This window comes from Plectropomus leopardus, chromosome 6, assembly GCF_026936395.1.
Source record: "Plectropomus leopardus strain MGB_pleo_1.0 chromosome 6, ASM2693639v1, whole genome shotgun sequence".
NCBI lineage: Eukaryota > Metazoa > Chordata > Actinopteri > Perciformes > Serranidae > Plectropomus > Plectropomus leopardus.
This window is the reverse complement of record NC_142181.1, coordinates 32,823,183-32,849,050: the sequence shown is the minus strand read 5'-3', so window position 1 is coordinate 32,849,050 and position 25,868 is coordinate 32,823,183. Positions and strand designations below refer to the sequence as shown.

The window sequence follows — 25,868 nt, the reverse complement described above, 5'->3', positions numbered from 1 at the left end:
GTCATATAAGTAAGTTGAATAGAATTTTTCACAATAAAAACAAAATCTCAGACAGAAGCTATCAACATCTGATTTATGTATTTTTGTTTTGTGTGTGTGTGTGTGTGTGTGGCAGGTTTGATGACTTTGACGATGCCATTGATGAGGCTATAGAGGAGGACATCAGAGACCTCTGTGGAGGTGAGAGAATGATGTGAAGCTTATAGAAATTGGAAAGATTTTATGCTGTCACTAAAGTGATTAACTGCAGCATTGGAAATAGACATTTACTATTATTTGTTAAAAATTTCTTTTTTGAAATAATCTTCTCAATTACTGGTATAACTCAGACTTTTCTGATGTGGGAGCAGGTCGAGGCAGAGACATCACTGCTATCCTGACAGAGGATGGGAAGGAGAGCCAGCGGCCAATCAGAAGCCAGGCTCCCTCTGCCAGGAACAGGAAGAAGCGGAGACTAAACGACCTGGAAAGTGACAGCACGGCAGCAGAGAGTGAAGACGAGTTCATGCTCAGCAATAGGTAACACACACACGGACAAACTTTTCCTGATGTTTCCTGCTGTTTACTCTCCTCCCTTGTCCTTATCCTCTCTTTAAAACAGCATTTACTTACAGCTGGCTTACTGTTTTCCTCCTCTCCCCCCCTTAAAGCTCAGAGGATGAAGATTTTGGTGCATCAGGGGCTGACGATGATGAGGAGGACGATGAAGATGCGGGCAGCGACATGGGTAGCTTGGACAGTGGGACCCGCCCCAGACGAGCGGTGAGAGGGGTACCTAAGCATCGACCCAGCAGGACCCAGCGCAGAGGCAGGAAACGACTGAGACGGCGGAGGAGGCGTTCCTCGGAGGAAGAGGAGGAAGACAGTGATGAAGAAATGGGTGAGTGCATGGCGAGGTGTAAAAGAAATTCCTACATTACAATTGCAGAGTTTATTGATTGTGTGTAGCTGAATGTGAGATCAGTAAGAACTAGAGCTGAAACATTCGGATCACTTTCATAAAGGCACTTGCTGTTGTTACACCTGATGTAATCAGTGTTTAACCCTTGGGGACTGTTTGGCACATTTAACGTGCTTTTCATTCTTCATTTTTTGATTATATTGGCTGTGTTAATATGGCATATATTTTGGCAAGACTGTGTGTTTTTGTTTAATATTGGAATTTCCTGCCCAGTTCCTACAATAACTCTAAAACAAAATAGTTACATTCATACTGCTAAGTGCAAAAAATGCACAATCGAAATTCAAACTGCAATTTTTGATCCCACAGCCATCAAACCATAAAAACATGCATTGTATTATCTCTGGGTGTCATTCTGGGCTTTTGCCCTGGAATTTGTAATTTTTACCATTTTCTGCCCGGTGACGTCCTTTTTACCATTTTTGGAATATGGAGAAAATAGTAATGCTTAAGAAAAGGTTATGGCTCACTAGCACAAACATAAATAAACTGGCTTGACTGTGTGAGAGGTATGCATGGTCGTATGCATGAGTTTCCCAACAGGTGTGCACATTCTCCTGTCAAGTTTGTAATTAATATCAGGAGCTGAGGAAACACTAGACAGGATAAAACCCATTTATAGAAAGATAAAAATAGATAAACAAGTAAATAAATAAACAAATGAAGATAAAAAAGGAAATAAGTAAAATTCTGTAAATAAGAGGTAAATGAAAGGATAACAGCACAAAGTGAAATAATAAATATTATATTAAATTAAAAAATAGTAGAACTGTGAAACAGACTGAAATGTATAAATAAATAGTCAATTAATAAATGTAGATAAAGTTCACTTGAGAGCCAAACTAAAAGGGTAGGTTTTGGGTTTGCTTTTAAAATATGAAAAAAACATATAAATGCTATTGAAATTCTTTCAGTGCTAATCTCTTTTCCTCTGCCTTCTCATGCACGCACTCTCCTCCTGGCAACAGTTGTCATGCAGTTGATGTGCAAATATGATACTTTTACACAGACACTGGGGATGTGTCTAACTCCCAATCTCTGTCTGCAATCAGCAGTACTGGCAGATAAAACTGATATTTGTGGATGTTGTTTATCTACAATATAAGATACATTTGCACACCAAGAGATATGTTGCTTCTAATAATTAAAATCAAACCACAATCAATATAGTAAAAACTGGGTACCAAGGTGAACTGTTTATTCTTAACTTTTATTATAGAGACAATTGATTATTGATTGATAAAGACCAGGATATAATAACAATCATTATGACAATTATAAATGCACAGAAAGGCAAATTTCCTTCACATATAATGAAATAAACATTTGACTTGATTCAAAATAAAAACATCAGTGCAATAAGACAAGATAAAAATCAGTCAAATGATAAAAACAAAACCTGAAATTAAAGCAACGTTAAAAGGTTAATTACTGAAATGTTTAAAAATGTTTTTAAAAAAGTATCACAAACCAGACCAGCCGCCTGCTGTGTGTCAAGGTGCAGCACAAAGTAAAGCACAAACAATAAAAATATATACACAATATATCTAATGTTATATATACATATATTTCTGCACACTGTTATGATCAAAGGTTGACTTCTAAACTTGAAAAATCTTTTCTTTTAGTCTTTCTTTATATGGCTGTAGTTATTAGGTATTCACAGATCTTATTTCCATTCTTATCTTATCTTTTTTTTGCATTCATATCTGAAATCTAATGTTTTAAAATCCAGAATATAAAGCAGTGTATTACAGAATGTGAGGTAATCAACATGTCCATATTAACTGCCTGTCTAAGCTGTAAGCTGCCGTCCTGTCCTCATCCTCTGGTTCAAAGCGACCACAGCAACACAGAGCATCACCAGCAGAGTGCTGAGCACAAAGCATCTCACTTTGTAGAAGGTGGAGTGAATCCCAAAAGGCTCTCTGTACTTGGATGAATTTTGTGTGCTAACACACACATCTTAGGTGATGCTATTACTGCACACCAGTACTCTCCTGTGTCTTTCAGTGAGACGTTGGAGAGAACTATAGTCCCATTATTGTAAAGAGTCCCTCTGCTCATGCTGTAGTTCGATGTTATACCCACGATTCTGCCCTCTGTTTGGATGGACTTGATGAACCAAATGTGCCACATATCCTTTTCTCCATCTCTGCATTTGAGAGATACGTCTTCTCCCAAAGAGAAGAGCTCTACAGCTGGTGGGCCAAATTTGGGACGACCAACGAATAGGATTGAATTTTTTCAGAGTTTTCACAGTAGTGAATAGCTGTGTCATTTACCTTTAGTTATGAAAACACCAGCGAGTTGTTTCGGTCTGAAGTCATGGTCTGGTTTTGTTGTCCTCGGTCAATGCTGCCCCACATACGCAGCCAGCGTGGGGGCTGGAATCAGAGATGGTGCACGGCAACACAGCTGTCTCTCCCACAGAGCGGTAGATTGTTTCTTGGGCAAGGAATAAAGCTACGGGGATACTGCTAACACACTGCTGTTGGTTCATCACCAGACAGGCAAAGTCAATCTTGACTGTTCTTAAGTTGGATAAACGAAGAACTGATGTGTTTTTCAGCATTTGGTATCTTCCTTCAACATGGTCCATCACTGATGTTGTATTGTCCCCAAAAACTCTAGTCCATAATTCTTGCTTGTATTTGAAGTCACACTTGAGCCACTGGACATCCGGATGGTCAAGCGCTCCATAACATGGCAGGTCCACTGTTTCATTAGCTGACTGAATAAGAAAACCACTCAAAAACTTTTTGCTACAAATCATGATAGTGATGTTTTTCTCATACGTCACTCTCCCCTTGGTTCAACACTCCACTTGGTAGTGGGCAGAGTCTTAATTGGTTCAGGTTGAGGATGGTGTAAGAAGAAATGCTCGTGCTGTTGTCAACAAAAAGTCGTCGTCTCAAGTCTTCAGGTAATCTGGAGTTCAGGTGGTCAGAGGTGTTCCACAGGACGAGCTTCTCCTCGCCAACAAACTGAGAGATCAGGCAGGAGTTGGCCTCCTTGGGGAGGTCGAAGGTGTAAGAGCCCCCTTCCTCCTTGATGATGATACGCTCCTCTGTGTGAATGTTGCTGATGAGAGCAAATATCAGGAAGCAGAGCTCTGTGAGTGCAGCCATTCTGCTCTCAGGTCTCCCCGTGAGTGTCATGCAGACACTGACACCTCATCATTTCTATATCCGCCCTCATCAGCAGCATCTCTTTGTGGTCAGAAGAACCAGACTTTTTTATCTCATCATCACAGGAAACTGTGAAGCAATCGGCACTCTATCAAGTAATCTATGTTCTTTTGACATATCTAAAACTGCCGAGGCTTTCGTGTTAAAGATTACTAAGAAATGTGGAGAAACCACCGGTGAAAAGTGTGCGATATACAGACAGATATACTGTGTGTTTGCGATGGTAAAGAGAGAGAGATGAGCAGAAATAAATATGATAAATATACAAATAAAAAAGTGAAAGCTGAAAGCATATAAAGCAAGCTGAAAAAGCTAACTAAAAATTGCATGTTTGTTTGGCTGACTGAGTTACGTGATGTCGTAGGCCATGGTGAATAAGTGGTGTTTAAGGAGTTTTTTTTAACATGTTCAGGGTAGTAGTGTTGCAATGTAAGCATATAATAATTTGAAATAAGTAAAAAAAAAAACAATAAGAAAAAAACACACCAAATGTTCTCTATTCAATGTCCTTTTTCCCCTCATGCACTTAAGGAAACAAGTTATAGAACATTTAAAAAAAATCTGTAGCAATGAGCCAAGGGATTCTTCAATTTGCAAGCCTTTTCATTTAAGATCAGATCTGCTTGCTGATATGTACTCAATCCAGTTTTCCCAGAATCTATGAAATCACATATATGTCATGCATTACATCCACCCAATCCTCTATCTGGCTTATTAGATTTTCAGTAAATGTCATGCCTCCAGTTAAATAAAATACAAAATTCAACCTGTCTTATGTCCTGTAAAAACCAACATGACGGTTACCCTGATATTTTTATTGTACTTTGTTATGGTCTGTAGCTGGCTGTATTGGTTAGAGATATTTCCTCAGAGTTACCCCACATAGCTCACATTAAAGGAGCATCCATCCATTGTCCATTGTTTTGTCAGACCCAAAGACCAAGTTCACATAAAACAGAGAAAAGAGCAAATCATTTGGGAAACAGGGACGCTGTGTAACCAGAGAGTATCAATTTTGGAACCAACTAATCGATTATCAAACTGTAATTTGTGAAATTCTCACTGTCCCTGTCCTCTGCAGGCTCGGATCAGTTCAGTGACATGACTGACAGCGATGCTGACAAAAAAAGGCGGGGTCTGAGGCGTGGCCAGCGCCAGCAGGTGAACTACCGCGAGACGTCAGAATCGTCCGATAACTCTCGGGCTTCTGCCAAGAAGGTCAATGTCAAACCTCGAGGCAGACCACGCAAGGAGCATCTCTCGAGCGACTACAGCGATGGTCAGTAACCGCCTTGCACAGATCACTTTTTGTGCATGCGCACTAGATGGCTCCCTGTTCGTTTTAGAATTGATTTTAAGGTTTTACTGATCACTTTTGAAGCTCATCTGGGGCCCCTCTGGTCGTTACAAAGTCAAGGCTTAAAAATAAAGGTGACCGTGCCTTTGCCATTAGGGCCCCTCGGCTTTGGAACGACCTGCCTGAGGAGATAAGGCTTGCAGAATTAGTGACTTCTTTTAAATCTCTTCTTAAAACCTATTTTATAGACTTGCTTTTATGTGATGTCATCCTTTTGTTTTTTATTTATTTCTTTTTAACTTGGGTGGCACAGTGGCATCGTGGTTAGCACTGTTGCCTCACAGCAAGAGGGCCCCTGGTTCAAAACCCAGTTGGAACAGTTCAGTCCATGGGCAGGGGCTCTTCTGTGCAGAGTTTGCATGTTCTCCCCGTGCCTCCGTCTTCCTCCCACAGTCCAAAGACATGCAGCTCAGGTTGATTGGTGACTCTAAATTGCCCTTAGGTGTGACTGTGAGCGTGTCTGTGTGTGTCAGCCCTGCAATAGTCTGGCGATCTATCCGGGGTGTACGCCGCCTTCCGCCCAATGACAGCTGGGATTGGCTCCAGCACCCCCGCAACTCTTGTGAGGACAAGCAGTTACAGAAAATGACTGACTGACTCTTTTAACTTATTATTAGCTTTTTTTTTACTTTACCTCTTTAGTTTATGTTTGATCTATTTTATTTTCTTTTCTCCTGTGGTTTATTATTTTATATTGACATTATGCGTACTGCATCTTGCATGATTTGTCCTCTGGTTTTAATTTCATCCTAACCCTACCTTAGTTTCTTCTCACTTGTGTTCAATAGGACTGTTTGGCTTTCCGTTGTCGTTCTGCCGGCTATGTATTACATTTCTGCTTTGCTTTGTTTGTCAAAGCACTTTGTAAACTCTGTTTTTTAAAGTGCTATATAAATACAATTATTATTCTTATTCTTATTATCATTATTATTATATAGTTGGAGAAACTCTTTACAAGCATTCAGTTTAACACAGAGACTAGATTAATTTGTTTAAAGGATGAATGGGATGAAATTCCTGCGGCACTGCAGGAAAACAAACCTTATAATTGACCAGTGTACCGGCTCTAGCAACGATGGTCCTGGAAATGGGATCTGGAAAGGCTACTCGTGTAGTTGATCAGTGTTATCTCGGGTCAGCAGGATCATTTTAGTGCCCCTCAGCAGGTGACCTTTTCTTTTTCTTTTAGTGTCACCTTCCTCCAGAGACTCAGAGGAGGAAGATGATTATGAAGATGAAGAAGAAGACAACCAGAGAAGAAGAGTGACCAAGAGGAGAAGAGAGGAGGGAGACCTTCGGGGACGCAGGACGAGAGAAAAGCGGAAGAGATTCGAACACGACGATGACGAGGATGATGAGAGAGAGAGAGGGAGACGGCTGAGAAGGAAACTATCAGAGAAGGAAAAGGACAAAGACAAACGGAGGAGGTTAAAGAGGACAGAAAGAGAAGAGGAGGACCCGGAGAAGATGGGCAGGGGGAAGAGGAGAGAGATACTGTCACAGCAGCGGCGCAAACGGCTCGCTCAGATGCTGAAGAAAAGGCGACCCTCAACGGACGATGAGGATGAGGAAGAGTCGGAGGAATCAGAGTCATCATCAGAAGAGGATCGTCCAGTCCGCAAAAGACTAAACCGCATCGACTCTGATGATGAAGATGAAGAGGAAGAAGAGGAGGAGGAGGAGGAGGAGGAGGGAAGGCAGAAGATGACAATGAAGAAGTGTTCAGCAGGGGAGAGGAGGGGCGACAGTGACACTCAGGAAAAGGGGAGAGGCCGTAGCCTGTCTCCGTCAAACGGACATCGGACGTCCAGAGGCCCGGCGAAGCCTGGGGCTGGAAGTTCCACTGTGCCCAGGGACAGTGCAGGATCAGGCAGGCAGGGCAGGCACAATGGCCCTTTACATCCAGAGGAGGAGGAGGAAGAAGAGGAGGAGGAGGAGGAGGAGGAAGAAGAGGAGGAGGAGGAGGGCCAGACAGACTCATTAAACTCTGTCCAGAACAGTCCACAGTCATGATGGCTGTGTTTGTGTGAATAACGCTCGCTTCTTTGTTTTTTCTTTTAACTGTCAGGCCTTTCACCCACAAACCACCTTTGGAACTGGATATCTCTCCCCCTCCACCCCCCCTTCTTACTCTGCTGTCTTGCTCTTCCCCCTCGCTGTTGTATTGTGTTAGAGTGCTCTCCACCGTCACACACCGTACTTCACAACATGACATTTACACTCACTGTCACGTCTGGCAGAACATTAACAGTCAGCCGGCCGGACCAAAAGCATCCTCGCACCAGGACTGGCAGCGCCTCATGTTTCAGTGGGCGCACTCACACACAGCCGGAGCTCATCGTGATCCCTGAACGCTGGAGTCTCAGACGTCTCTGTGGTGGGTCCGTGTGGCAGGATGATAGTGGGTTCGCCCCATTTTGGCCGGTTTGAATAGGTCACAGGAGTCTGTTTGTAGTGTACCTCAACCTAAAGCACTTCGTCATTCTCATAACACTTAATAACCCACCGCCAAGGAGAGTGTCAGTGTCAAACCGAACACTTTGGATTATGTGACCTGATGGTTAGAGATTTGGTCCCCACAACAAAAGCACAGTTCTCACCTACCCGTAATGGTATCAGCGCAAACAGATGGTTTTATTGTTCAGGTTTTGAGATCACAAAGATTTCTGCCTCAACCTGGTCCTCAAAATGGTGTTTTTATTGTATAGATGCTCTCCTGAAAAATTACACAGAAGTCGAAGGGTTAAGGATAACCATATCAGGGAACACTTGTTGCCTGTTGTAACCCTCTTTTCTCAATTTGTGAGCTGTCTCTCTCTACTGAATTATAAAACAAAAAGTAATGTAGGGATGCACGATGATATCGGCACGTCATCAGTATCGTATTGGCTTTCAAATTAATTTTTTCAGTATGGTCCAACATGCTTTTCTTGCTTTCTTGGCAGATGAGAAAATTAAGAAAGAATTGAATAATTTTTACTATGGCTGATGTAAAGGACGTTTCCACTCACTGTCAATGACGTGCAGTAACACTGAGGTAATTGTGATTGTTAACTGAAGTCCAGTGATCCCCAGTCAGGGCAGTGTATTTGGCCTCTGCCACTACATCTTTTTTTCTGTGCCATAAAGCTCCTGGATTTTGCACACAATTCTGCTTCTCAATGGCAGCTTGTAAGCTGTGTCAGAGGATGCTATCTGTAAAGCTTCTGATAACCCAAACTGTCCTCTCCCACCCAAACTGGTCTGCAGTCGATTGCAATCCATTTTGCATTGAGTTAGTTAGTCGGTGACAGATGACCTTACTCAGTGTGCGCCTGAACACTCGGTCAAGGTTGGCTGCTCGTGCTAGCATCAGAGGCTGTGTTAGCTCGGACGTCTGTTCACTGCTAAATGCTTTGCGTCGAGGTGATATTTCACGATTGAAGTACTCCGATGGTACGAAAATTCATGTTACAAAGCCACTGTGGCCTTCAAAGACGCACCTGGTCAAAGCGCACCATGGAACGCGATTAATCAGCGTCAATTTTTTTAACATGTACATTTTTCTGTGATTAATTAAGCAGAATTAATGCCTTATTTTGACAGCCCTAATACGTAGTATGCTGTAGATTCACTACAGAAGAGACTTCATTATCACTAAAATTAGGTGGGAAAAAAGTTGGATGTATCGATATTGGTATTGGTTATTGACCAAATGAGTTGTCATAATTCAGCATGACTGTTAACTGTAAGTTAGAATTGAGTTTTGAAATGCTGATTTTTTAGTGCAGTGAGCGCCACAAACAAAAAAAAGTATTCATCTCCATTATGTTCAAGGATGTGGCAGAAATCTTAGAGTGATGCCTCAAAACCTGCAAAAATGAAAACTGTCTGCACTGAAGAAATATTCCACCCAAAAAGTGACCATTTTCTAAATCAGTTAGTTGTATTACGTTGAAATTTTCTGTCATGCCTCAACTGAAAACTGCCAACATATTGATTTGTTGATTGATTGTGAGCCGCGTTTAACAACAGAAACAACAAAACTGTATTCAAAAAATTTGTTTACAAACTTCTTCAGTATGTCTTATTTATCCAGTGGTATGCTCAGTACTTCTCAAACACATGCATTTTTACTTAAATCTTTCGAATTAGGACTAAACTGAAAGTGAAACTTTTGTAAGCCAGACTCCATAGACAAAAACAATAATTTTACATCACTGAACACAGTGGCTGTTGGTGTATTTGCTGTCTTGATCAGTTGGTTAGTTTTTGTTACAGTTTGGTGTTTTACAGGGTTAGTTTGTAATCATCAATGTCATACAAAAACACAAACAAACAAACTGATCGGCGCCGCAGTAGACCAGCAGCTCCTGTGTCCAGTGAGGTAAAATTGCTGTTTTTGTCAGTGGAGTCTGGTTTTGGATATAGCAGGTAAGATTCTCTTCAGTTTCTGAAGGTCCTGAACATATGACTGGAAAAATGAGACTTTGATTATACTGCACAAGTTGTGTGACAGTTTGCTAACTGTTTTGATATGGTTTTGCTGTTATTCAATAGACCCCCAGTCAGTCAATAAATGAATATGTCCGCTATTTTCTTCGCATGTTCAAGGTAATATGGCATGATAAATTGATATAGAAAGTCATTTTGTGCAGTATTTCTGTAAGAAAAGTAAGTAAGAAAATGTTGGGGTTTTTTTTGTAATGTTGCTGAATCAACTCTCGAAGCAAGATGCTTATTCAACGTCATCCTGACCAAGATCATGACCCCAAAAACCCATGACGTGAAGTGATCAATGACAGCCTCATTTACATAGAAACGACAGTAATAATCAGAGCTTTGTCCAATGAAGGTGACACTCTGACAACTAAAATTCGTCAGGTCCCAGTTCAGAGACACAATCCTCTGAAGGGCTGGGTTCAAGAGGTTGGTCAGATCAAACCATTTCCTCCTCCCAGTACAGCAACGCTAGCGTTGCGTTCAAGTGCTCCTCATCAACTCGTAAAGTCAAAGTGTTGCTCTCAAACAGTGAAAAAGTGCTTAATACCTGTTGTAAACTCCATGACACCAGAGTTTACTCCATCAGTTGTGGCATTTAACTAAATGATGGACATTTTTTAATCTCAGCTGTGAGGATTTGCTGCTGTTCTTTGTCTGATGTGATGATAAACTGAATATTACTGTGTTATTCTGCCAATAAGGCATTTCCCATTATTTTCTAAAATTTTATATATCAAACAATGAATTGATTATTCAAGAAAATAATCAGCCTATTGATTGAAAATGAATATTATCTTTAGCTGCAGCACGTGTAAATATATTATCATAACTTGACACAAGTCGTAATGTGTACTGACTCCCCAGGCAGGCTGACAAAGATCACCCGAATGGATATTGGAAACCTGACCAACATATGCAATTTATGGTTATGATCATGTTAACTGCAAAGAATTCAGCACTTTTCTCCTCAATTTTAGAAATATTGTGTCTTTAAGTACAGACTTTGAATCATCCAGACTGTCGTTTAAACTGTTTTGCAGTTACTCAAACTACGCTGTAAAATCTGACAAGTTGATCTCATGTAGAATAGTCTTTGAAACCGATTGCCTTGAAAAGGGAAGGCAAATAAAACTATTAATTTGTGTTTATATCTAAGTGTTTACTCAAAATTTAGATTTATTTACTTAATTTTGTGAAGTTGTTTGAACTTAAAAATGACAAGTGGAATTACCTTGCTCTGTCTAAGTGTCAGTAAACTAAGTTTGTGTGACTTAATCATCATGAAGAGGATTTTGCCAATCATGAAGTTTGGAGAGCTGCGTGTTCTGTTCTCTTAACATGTTTAAGAAAATACAAATATGATTGAACAGTTTGCAACCAGCAGAACACAGAATTGATTTAATTCAACTTGTCATATATTTAAGGTCCAACAACTTCACAAAATTAAGAAAATAAAAGTTAAGTATACTTAACAATTAGATATAAAGTTAACCTAAATTAAGACGAGTAGTTCTACTTACTTGTATTTTTCAAGGCGGTCGGTTTGATAGATTTTTTAAAAGTAAATTCATCTTCTCTGATTTTATAGTGTAGAATAAGATCATAAAGGTTAAACTTTCTGAAGATGTAAATAAAATCAACAAAGTAGCTGTTGAATTATCTGTATTTATTTGATGTTCAGAGCTGTACGGGCACATGTCCGTTCTGACAGCCAAAGTGTTCGGTTTCAGACTGGCCTCTCGCTCGCTCCACATGTTCACAGAGCCTTGGCCCGGTGGGACCACGTTTGCTGTACATACTCTGCCTGTACGCTGTTCTTTGTAAGATAATAGATGTTCTGTTCTCTTAGTCCTCTTGTAAAATATAGTGTTATATTTTCTATATGAAGGAGAGGAGGAGAGATGCTGCTGTGAGTGATGTGTGGATCGATAAGGTTTCAACTGCGAGTTCATCAACGGTTTGCTTGTTTTGTTTGAGATTCTGCGGCCGTTGATTTGTGTGAAATAAGACCAGCGTGGAGCCCGTTCACCAGGGGAAATGTCACAGGATTTTGAGTGTTGTCCAAGTACTGCTCACTTTCAGCCCCATGTCGTACAGCTTTAAAGGGTTTTCAACATTTCTGGAGTTTTTAGGAAGGAGTAAAATCTTTATTTAATGGTCACCACTCTTGTTTTCTCCACCTGCCATCTTAACTTCTTAATATCCATTACTGGAGGGATTTACACAGTTTTATCTGGTAAAATAGTGGCAGGTAGATTTTAAGGTTGACTGTGGGGACAAAAGCTGGTCTCTTTGTTGGCAAATTTGAAGAATTCCTTTAACTTCATGCAGTCAAATCACTGTTCGGGCTTTTAAATACTTTCATCCTGCTGCGAGCTGTTAGTGGGAAGAGGATGGCCTATTTTGACCCTGAATTTCTAATTATTTCCCCTTTTAAAGGCAGACTCAAAAGTTACTGCTGACCAGAGGTGTGGACTCAAGTCACATGACTTGGACTTGAGTCACAGATTTGATGACTTTAGACTCAAGTGGACAAAATCAAAAAAAACTTGGAACTTGACCTTGATTTTATAGAGAAAGTTCAGATTTTTGAAGTGGGGTTGTATGAGGTCCTTATCCTTAGGGAGTATATTACATACAGAGGATGTAAGTCAGCACGTAATCTACTGTTGGGGGATCGGCAAAAAAAAAACCTTTTGTCCCATCTAAAAAAAAAAATCACCATCAGTTTAAACCTTTGAGACATAAACAAATCTGTTTGATATCTTTCAAAAACATTGTGGGAAGAAATGAGCAACTGAATGAAAAATTTGCAAGAAATTAGTTAAAATTTACAACAAAATTACCTGAAAATAAGCACACAAAAAACACCTTAAAAAATCATTATCAGTTTTAGTGTACGCTGTCTTGAGAATATTTTTACTGCTTTACGTTGAGGTCAAACGGTGATTTCCAACAGGTGCTCACGTGTCAGCCTCCTGGCTACTTTTCTAGACTAGCGGCGTGCCGACAAGCATGTACTGTTTGTAATACTCTGACTATGGATAAGTACCTTATACAGCCTCACTTAAAACAATCTGAACCATCCCTTAAACAACAACGACTCCTGCAACACATCCCACATGCTATTGCTTCATTTTCTTTGTGGCTCCATTTTTAAAACAGCCTGGCCTTCTTCTGATGAGCCTCACACAGCGTGAGAGTATATTATAATGAGCCCTGCTTTCAAGTTAAGCTCGTGTTTTCTGTGCACAGGCTATGCTCACATGTCAGATAGAAAACTGGGTCAAACTGATCAGGTAAAAGAGTTTTTTTAACATCTGTGCACAATTGGAAAAAAAAAAGTTCAACATGAAAAAGCAAACTGAAGATGCACGAAGAGAAACTGTCAGAGAAGAAGATATTCTTTATTTTTCTGCTTTTGTTCCACTTAAAAATTGACGTGGATTTTTTTGTGGGTCAGGCACATTATTAATATTGCCTGTATGTACCGTTCTTATCATAATGATGCAAAAGGTCAACAACTCATATACATATTTACCAGTTATCTTATTTATTAGATCAAAACTTTAGTCAAATGTTGCTCCGCAGTTCATGATAACTTTTGAAGAACATACTGGAATGATTAAAAAAAACAGATCAAGTCTATACCTCAGATTATATTTGGGGTTTATATTTAGCTTTGGTAAAGAAAAACAAAAAGAAAATTATCTGTTGATTTTGCATAAATGTCTGCTTTAGAAACTTTAATGTTGGTTCACAACGGCAGAATTTGTGCAAAAGAACTTCTTATTGTCAAATAGGATTTAATTGTTGAACTGATATCCGAATAACTGGTGATACAATACATATCATGATACTGGGGTTATGATTCAGTTTACTGTGATACTGTAAGAAAGGTGATATACTGCATTTTTTTCCAGAAATCTAATTTTTAGAACAACTGGCATCCTATAAAGAACACACTATATGCAAAAAAAAAGTTTACTTTTACTACTTTCTGTGCAATCTGAGCAAAGGATATAACATTTGCCTGTATCAGTAAAAAATAAAAATAAAAAGCATTCTGTCTTTAAACAAGTAAAAAAAATGTAAACAATTCAAATGAATAATTGTGGAATTGATACAGTATCTGAAAACAAAGTACCATGATACTTAATTGTATTGATATATTTTTTGCCCCCTGATAACTGGGGTTACTGGTGCATACATACTGGCCCTGCTCTCTTACACTCAGATAAGTTGCAGAGTTAACTGCTGGTTAAATTGCTCAATATTTCCTTTAGGTGCTTCCCTGAGGTTGTTCAGGTCAAGTGTTGCGGGTTAAAAAAAAAAACACCAATGAGATGAGAATGAGATAAAATGCTCTTTGGGCTTGTTAGCTGTTTCACCTTCGAATCATGTGATATCCTTTAAGATCATGTTGCAACTATGTTGAACAGGCTGTTTTGGAAATCCCCGTTATGCAGCAGCTCAGGGGGCGGCATCTTGATTATTTCATATAATTTATGAGCTCAACTGGACTCTCAGCACTTAAAAATAAGATTGCAGCCCCTCTTGAGATTTTGAGAACAAACATTTTAGGGCAGATATGTTTTCTGTTGTCATGACGGAAATCTATGGAAGCAAATAACAGACATAAGTGTCTGGATTTCAACAGCTCCTGAATGCTTAAAATTGACACATAAACACCACTGAATTCATAGCATTGAAATATTTTACTTTTGAAACCTGAATCTCAATATATTTGTTCTGAATTCACCTCTGGAATTAAAATATGAAATGTCTTGATTTTCAGTGTCAGAAGCTGAATTTGATTTTTTTTTGTTTGTTTGTTTTCAGTGTTCACAAATTCAGATGCAAAAAAAAAAATCCACTTTTAGAAATTAAAAAAAAAAGAATACATCCACGTTCCAGAAATTCAAGTCGAAAAAAAACCCATCCATGCTACTGAGCCTGGGTTGCCCGCATCTTACTGTTTTAAATTTTTGGATTGGATCTTGGGTATGACTTTCAACCCACAGAATCTGAGCAACATGAATATATATATATATATGTATATATATATATATATGTGTGTGTGTGTGTGTGTGTGTGTGTGTGTGTGTGTGTGTGTGTGTGTGTGTTTAAAAAGTTTTATTCTGATACTTAAATTTTTGGATCCAAAGTTGTTTACAGTGAAGAAATATTCACTGAAAACTATAAATAGTCAGAACAAATACATTTAGATATTTTCAAAGTAAAATATTTCAATGCTATGGATTAAGTAGTCTTTAAATTCCAATATTTAGTATCCAGTGGGTGTTAAAATCCAAATAATTATGTCTCTTACTTGCTTTCAAACACCCCACCTCTCCAAACTCTTTTAAGGCTCTAAGACGAAGCATCACACCTGTTTTAGCTGTGCAGGGAGACTGATGTGTGTTTATGCCTTCAGCCTCAAATCATCCTGCTGAAGCTGGTGTGCATCTGTGCTCGGCACTGTGGCAGAAATCTGTTGGGTTTAAAATACTGTGTCCAACTGATGTGTGTTCAGACAGGCACCACTGGATATGAATGTGGCTCCTTCCATTTCTCTGTTGTACTGTTACTGTAGTATTGCTGTAACATAAATGTTTTCTAAGTTATTAAAACCAACATCCCAGGCATCTCCTCAAAAACACACCGTGTCCGCGCCTTATTTATTTATTTAGATTTTTGTCAATTGTTGATAAAAATATTTCTTTAAATCAAAAGGACAGATAGGAGAGACATGGATTATTGTTTAAGAGAGGTTTGACAATTTTCTGTGAGGGTTTACAGAGTTTTTTCTGCTGACCACAAACTCTGCTAAAATAGCCAAACCTGGAAAACAAGGCCTTCATGTAAAATCTATGACATCATATAATTATGTTTTGTATTATGAATTTGAACCATGGTCTAAAGGGGGTAAGACAAACTAGTGATGATGCCATATAGAAACTTGTAATTTCATCTTTTTTTTTTAATTTTTACATATATATTATTTTTAATTTGTTTATTATGTATGTATATGTTTATTTCTGAATTTTAGTTGACACGATTTAGATTTTTGTAAATATTCCCAAAGTCTACAATTTTGTCAATTTAAATTTCCTCAAATAACTGCTTCAAATATATATTTAAAAATGTATCTATTGTGTTTCCTTTATTATTTTGTGTCCAATTCATTTTTTATGTTTTATTCTTCTTTTAAGATAATTGTGAATAAATTAAATATATATCTTTATAAATAAGTAATTTACATCAAATATATCAATATAAATATATATGATTCAGTATGTTTTTTGAATGTATGTTTTTATTGATTACGCTAAGTTTAACTGTTAGTATTTGTTGTTTAATATTTTTAAAAGTAGCCTCACATATTTTTCAGTTTCTCAAATTTCCTCAATTAGGCTAACTACTATTTTATGTACTGTTTATTTTTTTTCCCTTTGGATTGGATTAATCCATTAATTCACAGTATCCAACACTTTTTTTCTGATAAATTGGGACATGAAAACTAATGTACTTTATTGAATTTTTAAAAAAGCACATAGACACAATAGATAAGTAACTTATATCAAATATATGAATATATATGTTCACTAATTCATTTGTTTATTATTTGTATTTTATTCTCCAATTGTCAGTAATTCCCTGACTTTACTTTTTTGTCAGATGTAATTCTCCCAATTAACTGATTCAAAATATATTCTATCTCAAATATGTTACCTATTATTTTTCCCTTACAGTTCCTGCCCTGTCTATTTTATTTTTTTTCTTTTATATTAGATTGGATTGTGCCCTTAAATGTATAATATTCAACAAGTCTCTAATGATAAATTGGGATATTATAATATTTCTCTAAATAAAGTTAATATATTTTTTTCAATGTGCTGCGAGTTAACATGCATGTATAGCCTGTTAATGCATGCACATTAACGCCAGATAATGGTGTAGTTGCGCGATATAACCACTGGAGGGCAACAAAATCAATATATTGCGTGCCAATTTTTGGCTCATACGTAGTTTGTAATATTGTGTAAGGTTGTAACAACTGTCCCGGTATAGTAAACAAGAGTTGTTAGAAATTTCATTTATTAGCATTGTTTGGGTAAAGTAATATTTTAGTAGTTTGGGGGAATGCAGCAACAATTTTAGGACAAAATCATTAATTTAAATAAAGCTCCAAACTGTTATCAACATGTTTACATGGTCTGAGCAATTAAGAAAAGGTTTTTTGTAGTATCCATGTTGTTCCCACAATCGGACTTTTAAATTGACAGGGATAACTTGTTCCGTTTAGGAGCCATTTGATGACAGGAGGCCAGGGGCCAGTCACAGCAGCTCCATCCATGTTTCTAGGATTTTAGAACATTTCTGGGATTTAAGTATGCTTGTGGGATTTTAGGATGTTTCTAGGATTCTATGATATTAGGACATGTCTAGTTTTTCAGGAAAGTTTTAGGATTTTTCAACGCTTCTGGATTTTAGTACGTTTCTATAATTTCACGACGTTTCTAGGATTTTAGGATAAAAAAAAACCAAACAAACAACAACAACAACAACAACAGCAACTCTATTTTAATGATGTTTTATACACTCTAGCATCTTATATATACTAAAAGTACAAAAACAACTCCCACTGTGAATCACTTTTATTCTGAATTACAAAATGGTTTGGGGACAGATTTGGCCCGAGTATTCTGGTCTTAAGAACAACCTCCCAGCTCGTGAGCTGTGATCTTCCGAGGAGCACTTAAATGCAGCATTACGTACAAACGACGTAGGCACGCATTATTCGTGTGGTCACGTGATATTTACATGTTGCCGCGATATTTCACCTGTGAGAGGTCGACTTCACTATAATACATCCATGGTCGGCACTGAGAAGCTCCAACATCAGTTTGCTAACGTGTGTATTTCCAGACTTTTCACCGCCTGTGTGGACTCTCTGAGCGGCTCGGCCTGGTTGAATTAATCCCGGAGAAGAGGCGCGAAGCTCAGCTCTCGATTTTAATCCGCCTCCAGCTGTCGAGTGTTAATTTCCGAGAAGTTACCCCGGGTTAAATTAGCGAGGTTTTGTAGCACGAAGTAGGTCACACAGCTTCTTTTTGACACCAGAGCCCCGTTTCTTTCCTCTTAAAGCAGCCGATAACGATGGTTTTGCAGAAAAATCTTCGTCCTCCCACCGAGGGAGTGCGGCACGAGCAAGCCGAGACCACCGCGGTGCTGGACGGCCAGAAGCTGGGCTGCGGCACGCTCTACGTCGCCGAAACGTAAGTGATGCACGTGGCGCTTGTTTTTGTCTTGAAACCATCCATTTCAGTTTAAGGTTAGAGTTTAATCTGCTGCGTTACCAGTGTTTAATGCAGACATTGTGTTAAATTACATCAATATACAGGATAAAAGTGTAATAACAGATACACTGCCACTCCTCGTGCTAACCACTTCCGGAGTAGTCGCTTTCAAAATAATAAATACATGTTTGGTTAGAAAAGCAAATAATTTGAAATGCCGATTAGAAATCTACACTATTCCACAATAATGGCTGTTTTTACACAGATAAAATGTATCCATAAATAATTCAGAAACCAAAATGAGTTATTTGCATTTAAAGTTATTTTAGCCCCAAAAGTTCATTATTTATGAATGGGCAAGGGGTGGTGCAAAAAGTGGGAGGCATGCCAATTAATTTTGTTAAACTCTGGGGAAGGACTTATGTTTTTTATTTTGGCTTATGGGAGGGACTTACACATTTAAATGGCTAATCTATTTTTTATCATTGATTTTTAAGTCAAAATCAGCTTTTCAATGCTGCCATATGTACAGGACATAGACAGGATTGAAATGCCGTTCTTCCCTTACCCGCGGTGTAAACATGCAATTACACAAACAAAATAATTGAAGAAGTGTATATCTTAAGTACGTATAGGGCTGCAAATCGCAAGCACTTCCCTAAATCTATTAATGGTCAATTTAATGATCGATTATTCGTTATTTGAAAACAACATAAAAACATAGTCGCATTTTGCTTATTTTAAAGAATACCAAATGCTTTTTTCCTCATTAAAAGCTCACAGTAACATATTTCATATACAACATTGCAAAGCCTATCGATTAATCGATTAAATTTCAACTGTTTGATTGAACCCTCGATGACCGATTAATCAATTGTCGATTAATTGTTATCATCCCTAGTAAGTACTAAATAAAAGTAACATAATTACAGTTAAGGAAGGCACACATGAAAAACACAAGAACTAACTTCAAGTATAAATTGGAAGAGAGGAATTAGTCTTGTTATGCAGTGAAATTTTATTGTGCAAGTGGAATGAACAGTGCAAATATAATATAAGTTCAGTTGTAATAAATAGTGCAACACAGCTTATGAATATGTGAGAAATGTACAAGTGTGCAAGAAAATGTTTCATCCCAGGATGAGTATTTAGCAGATTAAGTAAAAGTTGTAAAAAAAAAAAAAAAAAAGTTAAATAAAATGACAGCGCTTATTTACATTAAAAAGAAAGGTTAGATGGGTTGCATAACAGTTTAAGTTAATTGAAGGTGGAGGGGAGAAAGTTCAGCATCCTGACAGCCTCTTGATGTTGAAATAAAAACACATGCCTTGTTTAAATTACATCATTTATCATAGCCAGAAACTGTAAAAACAGAAATTATCATTGGATTTTCAAAGTTTCGACAGTCTGGGGACACATCATGTGCAACAAATGCACATTTAATTTTTTTTCTAATTGCACAAAGTAACCAGCATGTACATGAGTTTGTCTTCAACTTTTAAATTTTGAACTTTGAAACATGAAAGGGTCAGGGTTAAATGTCAAAAGTTTTGCATGCCTGGAAAAGTACTCAAAAAATATGACAACTTTTGTGGGGATTCTGGCAGCTTTGTCATCCCCCTCCTTTTCCTGTCAAATACAGTTAAAAGTAGCTTATGTTATGTTTTGTTGCAACCTTTATGAATTAACAACTCTTAATCACGTCATCTTCATGTGTGTTTATTCTCTACAGGCGCCTGTCGTGGTTTGACGGCTCAGGGATGGGTTTCGCTCTGGAGTATCCCAACATCAGCCTGCACGCCATCTCCAGAGACGTCAGCACTTACCCACAAGAACACCTGTACGTCATGGTCAACGGCAAACTCACAGGTGAGAGTGACGCAAAGTTAAAAAAAGTATTAAAGGATCAATCAGTCATCTTTTACTGTAGATCCTGATTTCTGGCTTGATGTCGGGCAAGGGCAGGTTTTCTTTAAACCCAATGCTGAAATTTCCTTCATCTAAACACAATTTCATTTTATTCTTTTGCATCTGTATCTGTTTGAACTCTTGTGTAGAAAAATATTTAGTTATGTTTTTTAGGTAGTTTGTTGGTCTATGAAGACACCACACAGAAACTTTATATAAATATAAGACGTAAAACATGTAAAACGTACTTATGTTAAGTGTTTTATATTTGCATGAAAGACATTGGACACTGTCATATGAACCACAGTGTGGCATAGTAATTGATGTAAAAGGAAAGTTTCCAATTGTGTGTCACTCATATGTTTTCACCGTCCATCCTCGCAGGAGAGAATGAGGCAGAAATGGCAGAGAAAGCAGCTGATGACGAAGGAGATGAGAGCAGCGACAGCAGCGGTGATGATGATGATGATGATGATGATGAAGGAGCGATCACAGAGATTCGGTTTGTGCCCAGCGACAAGGTGGCATGTGAGTGACCACACTGAGGTTGAGGGTCAGACTGACTCTATTCTCTGTATATGTATTTTTGATTTGCTTTTTACACTGCCTGGGCTGGAGTCACACTTACATTTTGATTACTTTTATAATCATTGTAATAACGTAGTCAACAGCTCTACAAGCAAACCACGAGTGCAGCGTTTCCTTCTGTTTGTTTGATAAAAGCCACAGTTACCAGCTGTTTTAAGAATTAAACATTTTTGTCTTTAGTGGAACCAATGGGATTGGAGCTAAGAGCACAGTTTGTACAGTCATGCAGACCTGGAAAAGTAATGGAATATGCACATAGCAATTTCCAGGCCTGGAAACGTTTTGGAAAACTAAATATACCCTAAAAGTTTTCGAAAAGTCATGGACTTTTGTTTCACAAATCTGTGTAATAACACCTGATGTGTTTAAGGGCCGTTGGACATTTGAAAATTCAATAATATAGTTGTTGGCTGTGATAAATAATGTAATCTTTCGTGATTTCTAAAGATAACATGCCGAGAGCCCATGGCTTTGGAAGGCATATTTTTTTCACTAAGAAGTTTTAAAGGAAATGAAATTAAATTTTTTTGTCTTTGAAAATCACCAAAAATTTTCAAAGTTTTGATAAAGAAAACATGCCTTCCAAATTCCAGAATTGGCAGTTAGTGACAAAATACAGTTATTTAAAGTTGTATGTCCCTCCCCTGAAGCCAAAATAAAAAACATACGTGCTCCTCTTCAAATGCTTAAAAAATAATATCACATGCCCCCTTTTTTTGCATCAACCCCTCCCTCTCAAATAACCGATGGCACCTAAGTTATCTTCAAATATTTGGTTCTAATCCCGTTCTGATTTAATCATTTAAAAAATATAAATCTATATATAAAAACAGCTGTTATATAGTAATGAAAAAGAGCCGATAAGGACTATCGATGGTCCTTTCACAGAACATACGGTCTTGAAAATTTGCCTTGAAGTCATGGAAAAGTCATTGAAAGTATAAGTGTGTATGAACTCAGTAAGAGCCACTCACAAGAGGTCAGATAGTATTAAGAGACGGAAGAAAACATGGTTGGTTTCGTCTTTTCGTGAGTCTTCATGATGGTTAGAAAAATACTGAATATAAAGAGCCTATTCATTTAAATTAAATTTATTGAACACTGCCTCTAATGGAACATCTTTTGTGTGTGTGTGTGTGTTTGTGTTTGTGTTTGTGTGTGTGAGAGTGAATGTTATTGTTTTTTGTTTGTTTGTTTGTTTGACATGCAGTGGAGTCCATGTTCTCCGCAATGTGTGACTGCCAGGCGCTGCACCCTGACCCAGAGGATGATGACTCGGACAACGACTTCGAAGGAGAAGAGTATGACGTGGAGGAGGCCGGTGAGGGAAAACTCATAAAGGGACACACAAACAGTGTGCATACAAACACCCACATATTCTTGGTCATCTGTCAGTGAGCGACTTGTCAAAAGTGTCATAAGAAATTAAATGTCAACTTGCAGAGTATAAAATATTTTCTCCTTCTGTCTCTGTTTGTCTGTCCCTGGTTGTTGTCTGGACTCTTTGGTTGCAGAGGCAGGTAAGACGTCCAGCATTCATCACTGCACTAGGGCTGCAACTAGTGATTATTTTGATAATCGATTAATTGGTGGATCATTAAAGTGTTATAAACATTTCTTACATTTTAATATATTGCTTATAAATATTAAATAGGGTTGATATCAAGCACATTGCTTATAGCTATCATCTCTCTCCTCTACCACTTAGAGCACGGACATGCTGACATCCCGACCTTCTACACCTGCGATGAGGGTCTGTCTGCGCTCACGCAGGAGGGCCAGGCCACGCTGGAGAGACTGGAAGGGATGTTGGCCCAGTCAGTCGCTCAGCAGTACCACATGGCCGGGGTTCGAACTGAAGAAACCAACGCCGAATTTGAAGGTTTGAGTTAAACACACTCAGCATCCTTAAGAGACAAGGGTATAAAAATAGTATAGTGGGAAGGCCTTGCTCGCAGTTTCTAGCTTTTAATATTACATTTTTATTCAGTGAAAAAAAGAAAGATTTAACTTGAATATAAGATGTGGCTGTTTTGGTTCTAAATCTAAAGGATCATATGATTAATGTTGTTTTGGGACTTTCACTTTTTATTACATTTAAAGTTCTCTCAGCATGTAGGAATTCACTAAGTGAAGACAGATTTGTATAAATTTACTATATTTGATGTGTATTGATGTGTCCTTTTTTACGAGCTTTTGTTTATGAGATGCTGGTACAATATAAGTGTGTTGTTGTTGACAGACGGTATGGAGGTGGACGCAGCAGCCATGGAGGCCGGTCAGTTTGAGGATGCAGACGTCGAGCACTGGTAACAACAACAGTGAGACATGAAATAACAGGATTGACAAGCAGCAAAATAATAAACTCAGAATGCTAAAACCTCAAAAACATCTTTGTTAATAATTTCTTTTTTAAAAGATTGTGAGCAGTCTGGTTCATTCATGTATCCTCTGACTCTTTCTGTAGATGGATCTCACTGGCCAAATAAAGAGTTGCATCATGGGATTGGAGAAGAGAACAGCAGCACTTCTTTAAGGCTCTCAGCTCTGACTTGTACACGCTTGTCAAACAAACCTGTTTCCCGTGTAAGTCATTTCACTAGGCTTTTGTAGCTTCCTACATATCTCTATGTGCTGCATTGGTGCTCACATGTTGCTTTGTATTGCTGTTTTTCAGCTCACCTTCATATGTACTAATTTGTCATATGAATAACGTACATTGTATACAGCTAAGTCAGCTAATGTAGACTATTGAGATGCTGCCCCAAATGCCCAGATCCTTTTGTCAACTGTAAAATAAAAATACTGAGTTTCTGTTTGTACTTAACGACCTGTTTAATATCTGACTTTCCTGTCAAGGAGAGTTCATGTCTTTGTATGAAATTGTCAATAAATGCATAGTTTTTGTAAGAGTCATTTTCCCCTTTATTTATTATAATTAAAGGAGCAGTGTGTAGGATGTAATGGCATCTAGCAGTGAGGATTGTAGATTACAACCAGCTGAAACTTCCTCCATGTGCAGAGTGTGAACTCCTCGATAGGATTCCTTCAGTTTTCATTGTCTCCTCCTCTCTAGAACGAATGGACCAGGTGATTTAAACAGGTAAAACACTGAATAACAGTTTTACCTTACAAATTAGTGTTTTTGGGTGCTATTTACGTTGGCTGGTCCAAAAATGTGAATGTCCCTGTTTAGAGCCAGTGCTTTCTGAATTACTGTAGAAACACGATGGTGCAACGAGGTGGACAATGTGGACGACGACCTGGTCCCTGTGTAGATATAAACGGCTCATTCTAAGGTAACAATGACACAATGGGCCTCATGAAGCAACATTCTCCTAAATTTCTCTTATATTTTCTTGTAAGAGAAAATATGAGTTAAAGTAAATGGGATATAAAGGGAGCTGTATCAAAGTATTAAAAGTAAAAGTACACATGCAAAAAGGCTCAAATAAACTTAATAAATCAAAAGGATTAAAAAGGAAAAGCAGAAAGTCTGAATACATACAGTTACTATGAAAAGATGGAGCCATGAAATGCTCAATGCATGAAAAAATAGTTGCCAGTTAATTTTCTAATTAATTGACCAATTGTTTTAGCTGCACCTTTATTTTTCATATTTTTGCTTTGTGCTTAAAAAGCTTTATTTGTAAAGTAGTTAGTTTAGTAGTTATCAAATAATTGTACTGTACTGTCCCGCGACCCGACCCCGGATAAGCGGAAGAAAATGGATGGATGGATGGATGGATGGATGTAGAAAAAAGTACAATATTACAATATTTCCCTCAGAAGCGTAGTGGACTAGAAGTGGATAGTAACATGAGATTAAAATACTCAAGTAACATAAAAGTTCCTCAGATTGGTACTTAAGTACCAAACTTGAGTAAATGTATTTAGTTACATTCCCCCCCTGGTCAGCAGAGGAACACACTGTAACTAAATTTACAGTAATTGGGATCAGTGGAACAAGTGTAGGAGTATTTCTTTAGCCCTGAAATTTAATAATCCAGGCATTATAAATACTCTAAAACATTATCTAAATTTGATTCAGTGATCTTGAAATTATGATATGGTGTTAAATGGTGTGAGTGCTCTGGACCACTCCCAAAAATCAGTGGGTACTAACAAAGAACAAATCCCTGATACCAGCAAAAATAAGAGGAAATTTGCATATATATAGTTTCTTGCATGAGGCCCACTGAATCTTACTTTTATGTGAATATACACTAAAGAAAACATACTTAGTAGCATACGTAGCAAACCCAAAAACAATTATCAAAACTCATAGTTTTACAACACATTGTTTTAAACTGAATTACATTCACATTTCAAACCTAAACAGTGACCTGAGAGGTAAGTCTTCATGCACATAGTGTTATTTTTAATTTCTGATTCACAATATTTTTTTATTAATTCATACTTCATACTTTGAATGTGAATAAAGTGCCAGAGTGCTTAAAAAGTGTTAGTGAAGGATCCCCAGGATCTGCTGACAGAGGCTTGGACTAATTATTTACAGTTTAATTATTAATGTTTGTTCATAAACGGGTTCCTGGCCTCCTGGTATTATGCAAAAGTAGCCAGGCCCCGGACAAGTTGATGATCCCTGGTTCAACATATTAGCATGCTAACATTTTCTAATGAGCACTAAACTCCAAGTACAGCTGAGGCTGATGGGAATATGAGTCATCTTGCAGGTATTTGGTTATAAACTAAAGCATTGCTTGGACAAATTAAAATGTCCAATAATAATAATAATAATAATAACAACAACAATAACAACAACAATAATAATAATAATAATTTTATGATGATTAATATTTTTTTAATAATTAAAATGATAATAATCATAATAATAATAATGTTTATTATTATTATTATTATTATTATTGGCTGCATTGCATTTTACATTTTGTATTGTCTCATGTAAAGAGCTGGGTTTTCTGTATTCTGTTTTTATATAAGCTAAAAAAGGAAACTTAAGGGAAAGTCACAAAGTCATTAGGCTTTATCCTCTGGGGATCATGACTGTCTGTGAAAAATATAATGATAGTCTGTGGAATAATTGTGGAGAAACT

At 37.8% G+C, this 25,868-nt stretch overlaps 2 protein-coding genes across 3 annotated transcripts in view; both read left to right on the top strand.

The window, feature by feature from the left end:
- The window catches only part of rsf1a (remodeling and spacing factor 1a), a 33,478-nt gene extending 17,827 nt beyond the window's left edge, over window positions 1-15,651 (top strand). For both annotated transcript variants that reach the window (XM_042486522.2, XM_088079283.1), the window contains exons 14-18: window positions 116-180; window positions 351-519; window positions 651-880; window positions 5,234-5,431; window positions 6,699-15,651. In XM_042486522.2, the coding sequence (XP_042342456.2) occupies window positions 116-180; window positions 351-519; window positions 651-880; window positions 5,234-5,431; window positions 6,699-7,522 (1,486 nt within the window). In that variant the 3' untranslated portion in view covers window positions 7,523-15,651. The remainder of the gene's footprint in view (window positions 1-115; window positions 181-350; window positions 520-650; window positions 881-5,233; window positions 5,432-6,698) is intronic.
- Window positions 15,652-17,813: 2,162 nt separating this feature from the next.
- On the top strand, window positions 17,814-23,702 carry clns1a (chloride channel, nucleotide-sensitive, 1A). The gene is made up of 8 exons (XM_042487344.2): window positions 17,814-18,273; window positions 20,027-20,163; window positions 20,587-20,730; window positions 22,001-22,111; window positions 22,305-22,310; window positions 22,499-22,672; window positions 23,033-23,099; window positions 23,258-23,702. Coding segments are annotated over exons 1-8 (759 nt in total). The 5' UTR covers window positions 17,814-18,154; the 3' UTR covers window positions 23,259-23,702.
- The last annotated feature ends 2,166 nt before the right edge of the window (window positions 23,703-25,868 follow it).